This window comes from Apus apus, chromosome 2 (genome assembly GCF_020740795.1).
Source record: "Apus apus isolate bApuApu2 chromosome 2, bApuApu2.pri.cur, whole genome shotgun sequence".
Classification (NCBI taxonomy): domain Eukaryota; kingdom Metazoa; phylum Chordata; class Aves; order Apodiformes; family Apodidae; genus Apus; species Apus apus.
The window spans coordinates 120,915,195-120,935,028 of NC_067283.1; the positions used below are offsets into that span (position 1 = coordinate 120,915,195).

Below are 19,834 nucleotides of genomic sequence, written 5' to 3' on the forward strand. Positions count from 1 at the left end.
ACAGATGTTTTGCTCTAGCACCCTGACAAGCTGTACTGGCAGCAAGACTGCACGTTAAAGAATCAGAGGTTGTCTGTAAATACTAGATGGAAATATTGCTACATACATATAAAGTCATTAATTTTCAATAAAATATGCTTATAAATAGCCTGCAGCAACTAGCAAAATTTATATTGCTATTGAGGCCCTGTCTTTAACCAAGTCACATTAAAAAAAAAAAAAATACAGAAGACATCAGGTACTGATTTTAAGGTTTTTTTGAAAACTAGTGCAGGCTTGGGATATGCTTTATTCAAGAAGACTGGAGAGGAATCAGTACTTCTACACAGAGCCCCACGGATCTGTGCAGGCCGTAAGGAAGCTGTGCTGCAGTCTCTGCAGCAAGTTGCTCACCCACAGCCCTTCCTTGTCCTGAGGGCTCCAAACGCCACTGACAGGCACCGCCCTTTCCAAGGCAGCCTGTTAGAGTGAGGCTTTTCTCTCGGTGCCAGTTACATCCTAAGCTCATCATCCCATCCGATCCTTTTCTGGTGAGGCCGGACAACAGCAAGAACTTGCACTGATGGCAAAGGAAGGAAGTTCACACAGCTTCAAAGAAATGGTTTCATTACAAATTTATTTCTTTAAACATGGCCACTTTGAGATTAATGGTATCACTTGAGGGAACATGAAAGAATTATAAACAACCAAATTTCAGAAGGGGAACAATCAGGAAAGTCAGGATTTGCTTTTCAAACAGTAAAAGGCCAAGCTCCAAGAGGCAAGAAGTTTTGGCATATGAGGACTAGAAGTTTCAAATCCAGAAGTTGGCTTGGTTTTAACAGTGGAAGCTGACTGCAACCTTAGCTATCTTTCCATAATGCTGGACTCGGACGTTAACTTAAATGTACAGGAGCATAATGTGAAAAGATTTATTTTTTTTTTATTAATTAAAAGTTAACAGCAACAGGCACATATTAAAATGAATATGGCAAAGCCTTTACAAATGGCTTTACGCTTGAGTTCTCTCCCAAAAATGGCTGTTGCAACAAACTGTAAACAGAATTAATAAACAGTCTTTTACAATAATAACAGGGAAATACAAATGAACTAAAAGAAAGCACCAGTTTCTCAAACTAGATTACAGTTGTGCTTACTGTACTTAAAACAATGTAAAACAAATTACAAAAATGGAATGTTTTAAGTTTAAAATTAGTCCTTTAATTTTGTCCTAAAAAACATTTTCTCCTTTTCCCATCAAAAACCCACTTGTGGGTAATGTTTCAGTAGAGGGAGGAATACGTAAACAATGCACTTCTTTTTTTTGTTTGTTTGTTTTTTAATTATTTTTCAAATCAAAAACAAATTTGGTCACTTAGCTTTGTGCATAGTTTAAGGCATCTGTAGCAATTTGTTACAGTTTCCTCCCCAGTGTGGCTGTTCGATGAAAGTTGTCACATTCTAAAAGAATAAATAAAATAAAATAAAATTAAAAAAAAAACCAACCAAAAAACAAAAACCAAACCAACCAAAAAGTAAATGTTGCCTTTCAAACCCTTCCCGGGACCCTCCCGCCCTCCCCCTCCCCAAACATACTCACACACCCACACGTACACACACGCTGCAGCGAAAGGGGCATTTGTACCCTTGTTCTGAAGGACACGCTTCCCATCCCACTTTATTTCAGATTGGCAAATACCCTGAGCTGATTGTGGTGTTTAGACATTCCACCTTTTTCTTGCATGTGCAGTTCAAGTGTACAATGGTGAAAACAACATGCGATGTTTCCACTGCAGAATCGCAATGCAGTTCGGACGCTGCCCCCTCCCTCCCCACCCCCCACCCCTCTCCCACCCTTTTCCTTCCCTTCCCAAAATTCAGAAGTGTTTCCCGCTGTTAAAAAATTGCATTCCCATATAGCACTGGAGTAAAAGCTTGGCTGTGCTCTATGATGAATGCTCAGTTCCCAGTGCACAAAACAAAATTATGGCAAATGGGAGGCTTTTCTGGCATCCAAAGAAACAAGAGCTGCAGTCTCAGTTTTGATCTTTTTCTTTTAAAAAAAGCAAAAAAAACCCCAAGTTAGTGGTTCCTTCACAGCCATGCGCAAAGGTTAAGTCTAGAACCAATAGTTTCAGAGTACATTTGTAAACATCAAGTCTTGCCAGAGGCAGCAGAGGATGGGCACTTCACATTTCCGTATTAAAACAGGGACTGAGTGGAAGGTATGCTTTGAACACATTATGCAAGTCTTGCTAGATTCCAAGAAAGTGGAACAATCCATCTCAAGTCTTAGTTTTCGAGACCACATTTCCACATTTCACCAGAAAAAAAAAAAAAACAACCCCAACAAACCCCAAACAAACAACAAAGTTAAGTGGCACGATGAAGCTTCCGTACTGTTCCTCCACGGCTCGGTCACTGCTGTGCTTTGCATATTCAAGGTTCCCAATGAAAACCAACTGAGGCATATGCATATTGCTCTATGTTCAGATCTTGCAGTTTAAAAAAAAAAAAAAATCTGGTCCAAATGGTCTGTGTCAAAGGAAAACTTGGAAATAAATAAATGCTGGCATCATTTTACCAAAACCTGGAGCTGGCAAGTATCTCCTTTAATCCAACCGTGCAGATACCAAGAGAAGAAAGAGGCAGTTTAGTCATGAGGATTGAGGTCAGGACAATCGAGGTTCCTGAGGTAATATGTCTGAGTCCATCTCCTCAAAAGTGGGGTCAACATCATCACCGCTGCCAGACTGTTCCCTCTGCACCCCCTTCCAGCTGGCCTTGTTCAGTCCCAGGTGGCCCAGCATCGTCTGCGACAGCCTCGTGTTTGAAAAACGGGCCCATTCCCCAAACAGTGGCTCCACCAAGTAGGTCATAAAACCTTTGAAAGCAAGGACACATCCAAGTGAAAAACAAACAAACAACAGCAAAAAAACCCAACCCATAATCAAACAAAATATTTTAAATAAAATCTAGCAGCAAAAAATAAACAATGTGTCAGACTGTTCTTCTCCAGTGTGCATTTTAAAATTCCTTTGAGTATTTATGGCATCTTAACAAAATAATCTCTCAAAATATCAATTATTTTACCAGTCCGCTGAAGGAACAGCACTACATTGGATCACAAGGTAACCACCTCTCTTTCACAACAATGACCAAATAAAGGAAAATACTGGAGAACACCAGGGGAGGAATCTAAACATCAGCAACTAAGCCACACATACTAGTTTAGAAAACCGAAATTTCTAAAATAAAGATTTTATAACAAATTAGCCCATAGATAGTCTGAACTATAGTACAAAGGAAAAAAAAAAACAACTTTCACAATGTTAAGCTGATTAAGAATACTGAAAAATACAAATAAAAATTTTTCAACAAGGCCACAGAAGATCAACATAGAAACATTTCTACACATGTTCCTGTGCATCCTCATGTGCATTTGTTTACAGTGTCCACTTCCATGAACCTAAAATTCAATTGTAAGATAACCAAAACGGGATGTGTTACTTACACAAATGGAAGATTTTCTAAATGAAAACAGTGCAGCTGATTGAACAGACCAGGTTTTGTCTCTAACTTAAAAGCCCAGAGGGGTGGAACCCTGTTGAGGTAACCCTCCTGTGAAAGGGACCTGAGACTGCACAGGAAAGGGGAACAAAGAGTCCTCTTTCCAAACTGGCCACTTTGGATGAGGAAAATTCTGGGCAGCAGCACAGAAGAAGTCAGATAGCTGCTTCCCATTCTGCACCTGCTCTGGGAGGTAACAGGCCTTGGTCTCACAGACCATCAGTGCAGCATCTTCTGTAAACACTCCAGGGAGAAATGTTGAAAAAAACTGCTCTTTGTTAACCAAGTGCTGCTGTGCACACAAAGGCACAACTTCTAGGAAGTGCATTTAGAAAGTTTTTCCAATAGCATCCTTAAAGAAATCCACTAAAATCAACGGAAAACAAGAACTGCAGTTACCGATCTGGATGTTGGCAATAGTTTCTGTCTGTCGGTCACAAAGTGGACTCACACCCAAGTGATATTTCTTTTCAATATCTCCTAAAGAAATAAAAGTATAATGCAACTGTTAAGTCATCTGACACAAACTCCAGACCCAAAAAGGATCATCAAACACAGAGAGAGGTGAGTTGTGCACCCTGCTCAACAAGGATGGTGTTCGCTGTTTACTTCCCTCCCCCATCTTCCAAAAAGACCCAAAACACGTAGGTCTGTCAGACCAATGGTACTTTGTACTTTTCATCAGACAATAATTAGAGGGCAAAGCAACAAACCGCAGGTTTCCTGAAGGATTAACAAACTTCCTTGCAAAAACTCCTAGGCTGCTGTAGAAATGTCAAGATCTTCCCTTGGCTATATGGAAGAGAATAGCCTTCATGAATCTCTCACTAAATGCCATTTGTTGTTCTGCTTTATCACCTTTATCTACGAATAAGCTTCACATGATTAGCACCAAATAACGCAGTCTGTTCTCTTTTTATTGTATCCATGCACCAACTAGCAGCTCTAAAGTCAGCTAAGCTAGCCTTAAGAAAGGAAGGTGAAGCACACCTTATGATTAAAGCAGTTACAATGGAGAAAATTCACTCCACTTGTCAATTAAAAGCTTTATTAACTGCTTACAGAAGTAAGTAGCCTCAGCTACAAAACAACTCAAAATCTCTTCCCTCTTGCCTGCAGGCCTCATAGCTAAAGTTTAAATATTGAAGTTACATGATTAATATATTTCATAATTTACTGAAACCACTACCTAAATGTAAAGTGAGCACAACTCTATCAGTTCTAAATATAAATGCCTTTCTTTTCAAGCAGCTATGACTCACAGTCGCCCTCACCACAGTCTATATAAATTATGTACCAATGTATACTTCTACTCTTACTTGCCTTGATGGAAGAACTCCTCTGTTACTTTTTCACTCCACTGCTTACTCAGCTCCCACGTCCGACATGGATTACAAATATCAGCACACTTCAAAGCCATCTAGTAAGTTAACAAACACAGCATTAGATCACCTCTCCCTCCAACAGAAGCAGCTGTAATTTATTTCCTGACAGCAGATTAAGTTTTGTGAATAACAAACCTACCTACCATTTGTGCTTCTCTCTAAAGTTATGTTCTATAATCATATTTTTTAAATGCTCAGAGAACTATCAGATCTCATGATCATCTCTGAGTAATATGGAAATTCAGTCAAGTCCAAGTATTTTGGGACACTATATTTAGTATATTCACTAACACAGGAGACTGCAATAATTTTTTTTTTAAAGTATGAAAGTAAGAAAACAGTATTTTGCATTTCTGACTCTGAAGTTCTCCTTTTTAGTAATGCACAGGTTTGCACAGGACTGAACTTATCTATTTGTCCACTTTAATTTCAAGTGCACGATATGAACCTATAATAACAATTTTATAAACCTATAGAGACTCTCAAGGCTTTTGCTTTTAAAGCTTTCTGAATCTTTCTCTAGCACTGCTGCAAACTGATTCACAACACGATACTTTCCTTTCCTGAAATAGGTTCTGACAAAGCATTTCACAGTTCTGAGACTGGAGTCATCAGAACTAAGCCTTGCCTTGGAAACAACTCTCCTCAGTTTAGCAGCTCCAAGTTACCAGACTTACCAACACACAACAACACTGGGAGAAGTGCTGGAGGGCAGGGGATGAGAGAGGGAACAACGTTTTCGTAATGAAACAAAATGGCTAAAAGATGTTTCTACTTAACTCTGAAAGTGGGAAATCGCTTGGAAATATTATTTGGCATTTTAAGTAAATTATTTTTGATGTTAAAATGATGTTTTCAAAAATATTTCCAAAAAGATCACCTGTAAAATGAAGTGACGATGGTTTGCATTCTCTAAACATAGGTCTCCTCTGTCCAAGTGGGATCGGAACATGGACAGATACTCATTTTGCTGACTGATGTCTGTGGCAAGAATGAGGTCACCTATCTGGCTTTCCATCAGCTGCCTGGAATTAGTAATACCAAACATTCAAAAAGCATAACAACTTAAGAACAGCAGCCATCACTACATTTATATCTTTTTATCATTTTCATTATAACTCACAAGATTTTAAGCATTTTCACCCAACCCTTTCTCCCCCCCCCCCCAAAAAAAAAAAGAAATTTCTACAAGATCCATAGAAATATCAGGATGTTTCACTGGCAACTTTCAGGAAGACTCAAACCATTTTTAGCTCTCCCCCCCCCTTTTTTTTCCCCTTCCAAAAATGTACATAGTAATTGTTTAAAGCTTATTTCTTGTTAAAGTAGGTGAAGTGGGCCTATTTAAAACTACAGTTGTGGTGGCAGAAGGAGAAAATGCTGCCAAGTTTAATCAAAATAGGTGCTTGACTACATGAATACAGCTCTTCAGTGTGCTTGCAGTCAGTTATGTTCCCAGGATCTCACTGCACCATGAACAGCTTCTACTCCAACAGCAGGCTATTCGGGAGTTCTTCAAAGACATTCCCAGGCTACACTTTGTATTCAGCACTGCTATGCAATAGTGTAGTTGGCTTTGCAAGGCTGCCTTGCTGAAGTGACAGCTTACATACATCTTAAAAGAATCTGTACTATTTTGTGTAAACATACCTGTTTTCCAATGACATATGTGCAAATAAACCAGACTCTCTCAGCAACCCCACTGCTGATCTCCAGTGATGATTTTCTAATACTGAGGTATTCTGCCAATGAAAAGGGTATTACAGGAATCAATCAGTGACTTCTGCTTAAATTGAAGAACTATATACTAATAGCAGTACCAGACAGTTCCATTGGGATTTGGAGGTGGTTTGGAGGAGGTTTTTTTTTTTTCCCCCCCAAGAAGGTTAAAAAACTCACAAATGCTGCATACTTTGTTAGCTTGCACTTTTTTTTACTCCCAATAACACTAAAACAACGCTTGGATTCAAATCTACCACCAGCTAAACACATCACAATTTCTACTTCTGTACTCCTCAGGCACTCTGCCAACCTGCTATTAATGAAACAACTAATTTTGTCCTTACCTTATACAAAGTTGCTAAGTAATGGTTTGTTTTAATTAGGAAAGGTTGGTTAACACCTGGGTGATCCAAATCATGTGTGGCAGCTGCTATTAAACTAAGCAGAACGTCCCATGGAGTTAAAGATTTGGAAAGCTGTAAGATAATAGCAACAAATATAATTCTGTTAGCAACACAAGTACAACCTTAGAAAAAGTCACACTTTTTGATTTCTTTTTTAGTAATTAACAGCCAACAGAAAGAGCATATTTTAATTACGTAAAACAAATATTCCATTGACTTTTCAAAGTATTTTCCCTGCAAAAAGGTATCAAATTTCAACAGTGATGTAAGCATTATTCTTTCTGAATGAGAAAGTTTAGTCTTAAAAAACGCTGGCACACAAAATGCTACTTTCTAGCTGGTAATGAAGTACTATTTCTAACCAGATCCTGTAAAAGCAGCAAATTCTTAAAATTAGCTCTCCATCTCATTTACTAGGTCTGTCTGTATGTGTGAATTTAGCTTTAAATACAGAATGTATTTTTTAAAAACATAATAACCTTTCAACTGAAGAGGAAGAAACCAATGCTCTGAAGGACTTTAGAATTGTTCAGAATAGATTTCTACTCTTAAGCAAAATCGTATTTCAAAGTCTCCCAGGAAAAGAACCAAAGGACAAAAATCTGCCAAAAAGAAATACTTTCAAGAACTATGTGTACATTGATTAACTCAGTAGGAAACTGCATGGACTTACTTTCACTGCTCAGAGCTGTTACTGCTTCTGGTTGGGACGCTTTGTGAGTTAAACTGAGTAATAAAGTCTGGCTTGCGCTAAAACAGAGAGGACAGTTCTGCCCACACAGAGTGAAATGCAGCAAACACCCTGTGAGGACTTAAGTTTATAACATTCCCTGCTGCGTTTGCCATCTCTCATACCTCACATGTTTATAATGTACTTTGGTGCAACAGAACCAGTAGCTGTATATGTTACTAAAAATACAAAACCTATACTTGGATCTGAAGCATTACAAAACTTCCATCACGAGTATTAAAGCAAAAATGCTCAGAGCTTCCCAACTGCATGCCTCAAAAAAAGCTCATCATGTATCAGTTCTGATTTGGCTCACTGCACCAACAACTGCTCTGAGAGCAGCCCTGAGAAAATGAGTGGGAAGAGCGGGCAAAGAGCCTCTAAAAAACATCCAGGGAGCCAGAACTTACTTGTTTTTACCTCAGAAGCAGAATCAAGCGCTATTCTATCCAAGAGAATACCACTTACAAAGAGAGGCCCAAGAGAACTCCTGATGTCTTGCTTTAAGGTGCCTCTAGCAGAAGCACCACTATTCCTAAACACCAAGGATGAGCAAAGCAAAGGTAACGGTAGTTTCCGGAGGGAAAACAAACAAACCAAAAAAACAACAAAAGAAAAAAAACACAAAACAAAACCAAAACCATCTCAAACTACAAACACACAGGTTTACTTTCACCAGCTCTCACTCAAGCTGCAATTCCATGTGTAAGTCCTGGGGCACAAAGCTGTGTTAAACAGCTGCAATCTCCATCAATCCCCTGCACTCTGGTTCAACACCAAATCACACAGAAAAGACAATTCCAGCTCAGAAGAGGGGAAAAAAGCAGCGTGAACCCAAAACCTCAGCAACATGGAGCATAATTCCCCGGGGTTTTTTTTGTGTTCAAAAGTGGGTTTTGTTGGGCTTGGGGGTTTGTTTTTAATAAAAAGTGTGTGCATATGCACATATAGGTATACACATGCACACAGTCTATCCATATGCACACAAATGTATGTATTTTTGTGGTGTAAAAGTGAGAACGCGCCCTTACCTTGGGTTCTTTTAAGTAACAGTGCATGGCCTGAGTCACATCAGCAGCATGAACTGCATTATGGTAAGGGTTTTGACTGTGATAATCTTCTTGAACCATGACTGCAGGAAAACAACAAATAGCCAAGTTGAAATGAAACAGCAGGTTTTTTTCAAGGGCCATTTTATATGTCCTTGTTAGGCACAGAAAATATGCAGTATCTCAAGTTACATACACATATAAACGACAAAGTCAAAAAATCATCAGCTGAACCAAGAAGCAGGTATAAAAGATTTTTAAGTGAAAAAACAGTATTTTCTAAATGAAACCAACTACATGTGAAGTTTCTCATTGCAAAAATTGAACTTGAAATCGATATATAATCTGAGATACTCTGACTTTGAGGACTTCCCAGGAAAGGCCCCCTTTGATAATCCAGCATGCCTAGTTATGTTGAGGCAACGTGGAATACAAAATGAAGATGACAGTTTATCAAAGAATCAGGATGACTTCAAATCATGCCTTGAAAACAGACAGGATCAGAGGAACTAGGCACTGTATTACTGTCATATGAAGTGTTTTTCTTTCCCCTTCAGGGAAGTGGTCATGGGAAGCCACCTGTACATAGTTTAGGCATCTTCTTATACTTGTACTCAGGCAAATCTAAGTCTATACACAATTTAGAAAATAACGTCATTTAAATGAGGGTATGCCTAACCACTCCTAGACTTCATACTTTTTATTTTACTTCTTCCATAATTTCCCTCCATCTTCCTGGCTGTCATAAAACACCATAGGTAGAATACTTTAAACGGCATCCACAACAGCATGGGTGTAAGGACTGAAATAACTACAATGTTTAAAAGGATAGCGGGGGAGAAGATCTGAAGCACAACAATGAAAGCATATTCTAAAGTTTTGCCTTGATTTAACATATTAGCTCTTTCGAGCAAACCTCAAATGAATATTCTCCAGGCTGACTATGGTCTGTCAGTCCCATTCAAACAAACAGGCCCACAACCTATTTTCATACTCAATTTATAAGCCAGTACCCTCCGTGTAACTGTGACTGCAGTGTCAGAGAGTTACTGCCCAGTATCTGTGAAAAGCTGTGGCTCATGCAAAGTCAAATACTGTAAATAAACACTGTGTAATCTCAACAGTACTCAATGCATAGCTGACAACTTGGGCAGATAATAATGAAAATAAGCATTTTTGGGCTCTATTAATCTGCAGCAGAACTCAGTTTCATCTATCCCTCACCTCAAGTGCATGAATGATGATGTCCTTGGCTTAATCCCCTATTTTTTGTGCCTTCATAGGCTTGTCCAGCTATCTCAAGTCTACTATTCTCTTATTTATTTTAATAAGCAGGCCTAGGACAGTATTTTAATCACAGTTTGCCAGAACTAGAATGGCACAATAACCCTTTGTTTCCAGAAATGCTGTACTTTTCTATTTTCTCTCCCTTTGGAAATCACAGAAAGACTGTGTATGTGTATAAATAAACATATATAAAACACACATATGAGAGACATATATACACACACACAAAAATAAAATGCTGAGATCCTACTGAGGACTAAAATCAGATTTCTGTCCTTTAAAAGATCCCAGTAAGTTCTTAAATAAAGTGAATCTTATGTGGCACTATGGACAACTTGAGCTGTCCTAGTCTTCTGGAACTTGATCTTCAGATTACTTTGAACTAGAGTATAAGAGATAGCAGAAGAAAACAATGATTAGGGTTCATGCAAAGAAGCTGTAATTGGAAGAAAGGTTACTTGATTGGACAGATTGGCTAGGACCAAGCTAAAAAAAAAAATTTCTCTTCACTGCTAGAAGGCATGAACAAAAACACAAAGATGGTGAATTTCAAAGCTAGAATAATATTTTGCTTTCTTCCAAATCTAAACTCCTTGCAGTGACTCACAGCTTTGAGTATTCATATGTAGTTAAGACTATTGTTATCTTTTGACAACCAGTTAAGTAATCCAGTCATTCCTAACTAGTTTTTAATTTCAAGTATTGTCTTTTGCTAAATCTCAACTAACCAGGAAATAGGCAACGCTCAGTTATAACTTTAGCCTAAGAACAAATTTCTACAATAATTTTCTTCACACTCCAATATATCAGTCCTCAGGGTCAGCTGATCTACTTTTTTGAAACTGAAAAGAATTGAGCCCACTTTAAAACAACACAAAATGCAAGACAGAACTAAAATTTGTGTAAAGCTGAACAAGCACTAAATGTTGAAAAGAAAAAATCTGAAATGGGAAAAATACTTGAAAGGGGAGAAATGCATTCCAGACATAATTTCTCCCCTAAATGACAAGCTCTGTAAGCACTAGATTGTTTTCTCTGAAACTGTGAAAGCCTGCTAAAACAGCACAGAAATGTGCCTCTCCTGCTCAGTTAAAAAAAAAATACCCACTCCACAAAATAAGGGTGTCTATGGCAGGGGGATGCAGAAGGACAACTCTTTCAGCTGTAAAGTGAAAAGTGCCACTTGATTTTAATATTCTATATCATATTTCCAGTTCTTTCTATTGAAGCATTCCAGTGCTGGAGGGCCAAACAGTTGAGTAAAATTGCCTTGCGCTTGGCTATGGGGACAGTGAACCCACAGCACAGGGCTTATCTGTAGGAGAGTCTGAGCAAGGAAGGGAAAGCATCAAACTGACACCATCAAATATGGCCACACTGGCATATTCCATACAGTTCGGAATCTGTATCGTGAACTTCATAAATCAAAAGAGAACTGAAAATTTAAAAGAAGAAAGGAGCTGTCTAGCCTTTCCCAAGAGAAATGTCACATGACATCATATATATTCCTGATTCTTTAGATTTAGAAAATACAACAGAGCATTTGCTAGGAAACTACTACACTTGATAACACTTGCTTGGATTTAACATGGAGATTTCTATACTCAGAAACTTTGAGAGATTGTCTCGATCAATGTAATTTCATCACTGTACAATCTGGACTGCATCAGTACTCTTCAAAACTTAGTGCTAAACTATAACCAACACTTCATTAAGGTACAAAAATGCGGATAAACAGCAATATTCATCATAATAAAAAGCTGTATTTACCCAAAAATCTACGAAGTTTCATCGTATCTAACTGGAAGTGTTCAATTAGTCCATGAAGATTAAACAGATGAAAGGTTAAGCTGACTAGACTGTTTCCTAAAAATAAGATGAAAATACTAATTCATTGGAAGCCATGAAATCAGCGACTCTTTCATAAGAAATGTATTACTTCAAACAAACCTGTCACAAAAATTATACAAATTTCTCTACACCAATTTATGATAAATATTTACATCTTACTGCATGACAAGATTCCATTAGCTACCTCCTCTAGTAACCAGCAGTGTTTTTGCAAAATTATAACGCATTCACCAATTCTGTCCACTGTCGACTGACAGGAGGAAAATGTTACTGAACATGAAAAAAGCAACAGGTTTCAACATGCAAACCCGTTACGATGGTATTCAACTTTGTGGTATGTTGCATCATTATATTTATAAACAGATACACAGCTTAAAACCAAATACAAAAATAATTAGGCATAGAAAAAAGCTAACCAACACAAACGATTAGCATACATTGTACACACACTCTCTCATTTTCATCAGATATTTTGCTAAACTACTACTTATTTCACCCAGAACTCAAAGGAAAAGTTTTATGTTTCACTAGGAAATGGATACTACGACACACTTACAATATACTTCACCTATTCGTAGCTATGACATTATAATCACTTGCAGTGGTAAAACAAGTAAAACTGTAAGAGGCAGATAAATAGCTTGCAAATGTTTACTTGAAATCAGTTTGCCTGTTATTATTCCACAAACAATACGTAGTGGCAGATAACTCAGTTTTGGTACATTGACTCTGACAATCTTCATTTAGCAGGAATTAAAGAACCTATCAGACAGAAACTGAGGTACAAAAGGACAAAAGTTTCTGCTAAATCTAGCTTATTACTGGGCTTAATGTATTCCCACGCACATGCCACTCCCTCACAATAAGATAGACAATTCTTCCAACAGCATTTACTGAGTAATTTGTTTCTTACAGGCTAGTCCAGGGCAGCTCATCAAGCAGAGTTTTATATGCAGCATTCTGCCCTAACAAACTTTCAAGAACAAGATTGCCTCTGTTCCAAAATGTCCTCCTGAAACGACTAAATTGGGATGCAAAAAGGATGGCACAGGAAGGTTTCCACAATGGAAGCTGTACTGGTAGAATCTAAAATAAGCATATTTAAGAGGTAGGGATGGACTCATATAAAAAATATCTCATTTCAGACTATTCCCCTCTGACAAATGAATCTGAAATAAACTGTGCTTACAAACAGCTTAACTTGGACACATAGCTTTTTTGCATTCAGTTATCTAGTCTAATGTTTATTGTTATCTACATAAATTTTATTTGAAAAAATCCTCACTGTTTTCGGTTTTTTATACCCATTTCCTGTATTAAATCAAACTGTGAGGATACTACTTTTACACTAGATTAAGCCAAGCATCCCTTCAACAAACTTTCCTTTCTGAACTTCATTTCTCTCTCTGCCAACTTTAAACACACTGACTGCAACTCTGCTCCCAACTCCATTTGACTGATGTAAAACCTGAAAGAGTTGCCCTCCATTTGTTTCCCACACTGGCACAAACATTGCCTTGGTGCTCGACTTGACCATCTTCTTCCATTCTATTCAAAACTCAGCTTCCATTGCTGCAGACTCTAATACAAAACTTCACTCTATCCACTGCAGCAGCCCTCCCTCCTCCTTTGCAGCACCATCACACATATCTTTTCCATCTGTCCTTAACCAATTATTTGAGATTTTCTTTACAAAGCAACTACTTTAGTTCCTTCTGCTATTTGTAATTAGTGCACAAAACTAACCATAAACTTTCCTTCCTTTTATTTTGTTTTGTGGAAGCTGCACGTACAACAGATTCTGTCTGCTCATCTCCTAATTCTCTAGGCATTCTGCTAGACATCACCATTATAATGCATTCACAACACCCTGCCTCCTTATGGGACTGTAAAGTAATAGAATTATTCTACCTAACATGACATTGATCAGAAAAACATTTTTCAATGTAACTGACCTTGGACACAACCACATAAGTTAACAGCATTCCGTAATTTAAAAATACTAAATTAGCAAAATTTATACCAGATTACTACTTGTAAGAGAACAGCAACCCTACAAAGTACAAGAAGGGCCTCTTCTATAAATCAGAGATTATTACCAACACTGACAGCAATGGCATTTAAGCAGTGGCCAAACTAGGATTTAAAGACTATTACATCAAAAAGTACTACTTGATGAAACGTGTGCTTTTGAGCAATCACATACGACAGCATAAGAGCAATAGTTAAGTTTGCTAAGTGATAAAACAGAAAAGAAATAACAGAAGTAAACTCACCATTTGTCAGTCTATCAAAAAGAAAAATATCAAAATTCCAATTTCCGACCTTCTCCAGCATACACTGAAAGAAAACACAAAAGCTGTCACTTTTTTTCTCAGCATATGCCTATCCTCCCATAGTCCAGAGAAGTAATTGAGATTTCAGAGACTGATGCAAGTCTTAACATTTCTATATACAAAAACCAGTATTAATAATTAAATTTGTCTGATAACTGGAAGACTTTAAAATACATGTTGTAAACTGAAACACTCAAATAAAAGTGTCTTGACAGTACTGGCTTGAGATCTTCCTTTAGTCAATTTCTCAAACTAAAAAAATTTAAAACAATTAGGTTAAAAACAGAAACAACGTAACAGGGTAACTGTGTTCAGACTTCTTCCCGTTTTAATTTTGTCCAATGAACTAGTAGTTAATCCCTTTGCAGTCCTTCACCTCCATTTCTCTTCTTCCCTTGTTGTTTATACAAGATAAATATTATCTAGCTGCCTTACTAGACATAAGCCAAGACTTTAATTTCTTTAAGAAACTGGTTTTTGACTTTTCACTTCACTGAACTAGCACTTCTTCACAGCTGCTCCACATGAACTGTGCTTCCAGCAGCATGGATGAACAAGAGCAGCAAACAGCACTCAAGGCCTCACTAGAGTTCAGCTGTCACAGTCCTTGCTTCCCCTGCACCTCTACCAGAAATACGTGCCCAGCATGTTTTATAATGGATACTTGCCTTCTCCTGTTCTCACTAGATTGGCAGAGCTGTTTCATGATCCAATTACTATGTTCTAGCTTTTCTCCACCAGCCACTAAAACCCAGCTACTAAAAGAAACAAACAGCATTAACAAGATCTTTCTGCTGTTTAATTAAACGTACACTTCTAAAATCCATCCTCCAGGTTATCAGGTTCTTTCTACACTGCAGTGTGATTATGTCCTGGATGGACACATTGCACTATAAATGCCCTCCTTTTCTTCAGCAAGGTTCCGAACAAGAAACTTTACAAATAATCACGAAGGCAACACAGCCTTTGGGATCTTGAGTAACCTGTGAACTCTGCCTGCTCATTCTCCTTCAGCTCTATCCATGCTCTGTTCCCAATTTGCTAGCCCTTCATCCAGCTAACTGTTCTTCTAGTACTGCCTGTCTTCCCAGTATACTTTACTGCAGCATGAATATATTATGGCTAATCCACTTTTCTAGAAGAATTGCCTACCAAAGAAAAAGTCAGTTGGGCATAATAATCTCCTGATAAATCAATGTATGCATTTTACTGAACTTTCAGTAGTAGTTAGTCACTCTTCCAGATGTTCAGTAATGAGATTAAAAAGGAAAAGAGTGGGGTAAACAGCTGTCAAATTGCTCCATTACATTTCTGAAATAGTTACATTTTTCTTTCTTCACTTTTTCCCCCCCGTCAGCACATTTCCGTCATTAAAAAAAACTGTTAGCCATATCAGCTCTAAAAATCATCCCTGTAAATTTGTGGGAGGTGAAGGAGTTTGCTAGAAACCAGGTAATTTTAGCTGGACTTTATTATAGATGTATATATAAACAAACATATATACACTAAAAAACATGCTTAAAATTTGTATTTGGCTGCACTCTCTCAACATAAGATACAGTTATAAACTAGTGAACATTTTTTAAAACATACTTTCAAAAAAATAAAACAAGCAACCAACCTTTGCTTGTCCATTATAGTCATCATCTAAAATGTTTGAAGAATTTGGAACAGTGATACCACGGAAAAAACGGGAAGATCTCAGGTACCTCTGGAAACTAAGCAACCTTCTCACATTTCTCGCAGAAACAGACACCTCAATTTCAGAATTTGCTACAAAAAAAACACAAACAAGAAAACAAATGCTCTCTCTAATAAACCTTTACCAAAACAAGAAGACTGTCTGGGGAAGTTTGGTACAAAGGTGCTGCACTTTTTTTTTTGTTGAAAAAGTAAACATTTCAGCCACAGAGATTTTTATTAATGGGAAGTACAGAGTCACGGCTTAAAAAAGCAAGTTCTGTATGTAAGCATCCTGCGAAGAAAAGCAAGTATTTAAATCATAGCTAGAACTTATCTTTTGAAGGAATTCTCTTATTCAAAGGACAGAAATACTATTGACATTTCATTAAAAAAAACCCCACAATATTCTAAACAAGTTCCTTCTGGAAAACTGCTGTCATGTATATACATCTGATCCAGGCCTCTAGAAATTTACATAGGAAAAGTATATCACCAAGGGAGTGTCAGGAACTCTGTTACAGATACAGGAGTTACAAGCAGGTTTTAAGCATGTACAAGTAACTTTTACACTTATTTTTTAAGCTCAGAGATTTGCTTACCTTAACTGGTAAAGTTTTAAAATATACTCAAATGATTTTGGTGCTTTTGCAGACAACTATGGTGAGAACCTTTCCTCTGCCAAACAAGTGCCACATCTACATTCACAGCTTATATGAGATTCCCTTTCCCACTACAGTGAAAACACCACAGAAAGCTGTTTTAGCCTGTTCTCAAAGATCAATCCAAATGTTTTGCTTTACTCATGTTAGGTTAACTGGTTTAGTCAAATGACTGATGCTAGCTTATATTCAATTCCACTTGATATGCTTGAAGTGTTGTAGAAACTTGGAAGATCAAACTACGTGTATATATAGTTCATTTCTTTGCAAGGAATGGGACAGATATTTGCATTCTTAAATACATAAGGCCCAATGTGGCCTTTGCTTTCTTTTCACCAATATCCACCCAACAGCAGTTTAATTTAACCATCAGTCAGTAATCTTTATATTCCCTCATTCTGCCCCAAATTACTTATGTTTAAAAATGCAAAAAAGAAAGGGTATTTAATAAGGAAGTTAATGCAAACATGCTCTTTTCCAAAAGTGCAAATCCTCAAAACCAACATAAGCCCAACTTTGTTGTACAGACCTTGTGCCCTTCAAGCAGTGAGGCATATTAGAAACTGATTAAATAAGCAGTTAAAATTTTTGGTTTTGAAGTCAATAAAAACGTCATACAGGAAAGGTGTGGCCTTATTAACAACCTCAATTAAAAACCTCCGTGATTTCTAGTTAAAGCAGTTTAATTCTATAAAATAAATCTTCATCCAAATTAAATTCTTCTTCCTGGAGAAGTTCCAATGTACTTTCAGTTCTACATTATTTCATTCACACATTTTCCAATCTACACTAAAAAAACACCTCTGAAGGGAATTCACAACAGCACAAACATACAGTATCTAACAAAAGGCAGCAGTGTTTCACATCAGTCTGCACTAACAGAGATTAAATGGACAAAACTGGAATATTCTTTCAGACATGCCTGGAACCCTTCATCAAGATACTAAAGTTCCCATCAGTTTCAAAGAGCTAACACAATTTAACATGAAATACCTTTCTTCAAGTCATCACATGTAAGGACAAAGGCATATCCTCTGAAGACACTGGTACATATACTATCCCAGTTATGTAAGAAGGTGTGCTACATATGATATAAGTTGCTTATAAAGCAACATCTATGCATACAGCAGGCAAATAAATAGACTCTGTCATGATGCATTACTCTACCAGTATTTCTAATCACATTTGTTAACAAGAGGTTACAGTCTGCAGAACAGAGAAGCAGGGAGCAATACCGCTGCTCCTGTTAACAGGTTTTAGGTTAGAAGTTTCCCCCCCCTCAATCTTGATCCAGTCCCCTAAAATTCAAATTTCAGAACAGAACTCATTAGGTTTGAAATAAAGGAATATCAAATGGATATATTTAGGTCATAAAATTATCTAAAATAACCACAAAGTCACAAGCAAAATCCAGGAACTTCACTACATCTCAGTAAAATGAAATATTTTAAGTAGGAAAAATCAGCACTCTTCTCAGAAGCACTGATAGTTTTCTTTTTCATAAGCAGTCTTTACAGTTAATAAAAACCTACTTTGTTTTCATGCTACAACTAAGTCTCACTGTCACGGATGCCAACCATGAATTTTTAGCAGAACAGTATAATGTAGGTAACAGAAGTAAAACAACAGCTTTTGTCAGCGAGGTGCACAACAGGACACAGAAGTGTGATCACTTGGCAGCACAGGCCTGCGTTCAACCTCTATTTGTGTTCATAAGTCACTTGGGGAGGGTTGCACGTGTTTCTGCATACTTTTTCTGATGAGGATGTGGGTACAGAGGCAAATGAATCACTCACTTCTATGAAGCTGAACAGTCATTACTCTTTACTTTGAAATACGCTATTGAGACATTCATCTTAATAAAAATACTTTTTAACTCTCTAAATTGTTCTGCAGTTCATAAACCACTGCTCTTACACTACTTTTTCTCCTCCTTATTAAAAAAAAAGAAAAAAAAAGAAAGAAAAAAAGAGCACTGCCCCAGCTGCTGTAATTCAAACATGAACCACTCTTCTTCATTCCAGCTTTCCCGACAGCAATGCTGCTACTACAGAATCACAGAACAGCAGAGGTAAGAAAGGCATTTTGGAGGTCATATGGTCAAACCCCTCTGCTCAAACAGGGTGACCTAGGCCACATTGCCCAGGACAATATCTAGGCAGCTTTTGAGTATCTCCAAGGATGGAGAGTTCCCAACCCCCCTGGGCAAGCTGTGCCAGTGCCTGGTCACCCTCAGAGTCTCCTGATTCTCAGATGCAACCTCCCATCTTTCAGTTTGTGCCCATTGCCTGTGACCGTGTCACTGGGCACCCCTAGATAAAGCCTGGCTCCCTTCCCTTTGCACCTTCCTTTCAGGTATTTACATATGTTGATAAGATGCCCCCCTGAGTTTTCTCATCTCCAGGTTGAACAGTCCCAGCTCTCTCAGCCTTTCCTCATCAGCCCCTTAACCATCCTACCGACCTTTCACTGGATTCTCTCCATCTTGTCCATCTCTCTTGTGCTCTGGGGGGCCCAGACCTGGACACAGCACTCCAGGTGTGGCCTCACCAGTGCTGAATAAGGGGCAGGATCATCTCCCTTCACCTGCTGGCAATGTTCCTCCCAATACAGCCCAGGATACCGTTTGCCTTCTTTGCTGCAAGGGCATTTTCCTGGCTAATGTTGAGCTTCATGTCCACCAGACCCCCAGGTTCTTCTATACAGCTTTACAGCTGGTCAGCTCCCAGCCTGTGCTGGTACCTGAGGTTGTTCCTCCACAGGGGCAGGACTTTGCACTTTCCTTTGAAACTCCTCTTTATTCCAAACATATAGCCCAAGTTAAGACAGTAACAGCTTGACCAAATGTCTTATCATTTAAATTTGCAAAGATCAGAATGACTTCCGAACAAGAAAAGATCTTGAGCCTTGCCAGCCTTCTGCTGTTCCAGAACATCTAATTCAGGAGGACTACACCACCCCAAAAAGTAAATTGCTTTCTCTTTAACAGCTAAAGATTTGCTACGGGACAATTCAGAAGAGGTGAGTCAGATGTGGAGGCTTGACAGGTAATTAATTTAAAAGGCAGGATGAAAAAGAAAATAGCTAGCTTTCAAGAAGGAGGGGAGGGAATATAGAAGAAAAACAAAAAAAAAGATAGGCTCTTCAGCTGTAAGAACACTGATAGCATCCATGCTTGC

At 38.0% G+C, this 19,834-nt stretch overlaps 1 protein-coding gene across 4 annotated transcripts in view; it reads right to left on the reverse strand.

Moving 5' to 3' along the window:
• Nucleotides 1-1,570: 1,570 nt before the first annotated feature.
• The window catches only part of PDE7A (phosphodiesterase 7A), a 74,592-nt gene continuing 56,328 nt past the window's right edge, over nucleotides 1,571-19,834 (reverse strand). For 3 of the 4 annotated variants that reach the window (XM_051609882.1, XM_051609883.1, XM_051609885.1), the window contains 10 exons: nucleotides 15,935-16,086; nucleotides 14,254-14,317; nucleotides 11,897-11,992; nucleotides 8,822-8,922; nucleotides 7,001-7,132; nucleotides 6,585-6,676; nucleotides 5,815-5,959; nucleotides 4,873-4,969; nucleotides 3,949-4,029; nucleotides 1,571-2,863 (listed from right to left, as the gene is read on the reverse strand). In XM_051609882.1, the coding sequence (XP_051465842.1) occupies nucleotides 2,652-2,863; nucleotides 3,949-4,029; nucleotides 4,873-4,969; nucleotides 5,815-5,959; nucleotides 6,585-6,676; nucleotides 7,001-7,132; nucleotides 8,822-8,922; nucleotides 11,897-11,992; nucleotides 14,254-14,317; nucleotides 15,935-16,086 (1,172 nt within the window). In that variant the 3' untranslated portion in view covers nucleotides 1,571-2,651. The remainder of the gene's footprint in view (nucleotides 2,864-3,948; nucleotides 4,030-4,872; nucleotides 4,970-5,814; nucleotides 5,960-6,584; nucleotides 6,677-7,000; nucleotides 7,133-8,821; nucleotides 8,923-11,896; nucleotides 11,993-14,253; nucleotides 14,318-15,934; nucleotides 16,087-19,834) is intronic. The other variant, XM_051609884.1, reaches the window with a different exon arrangement.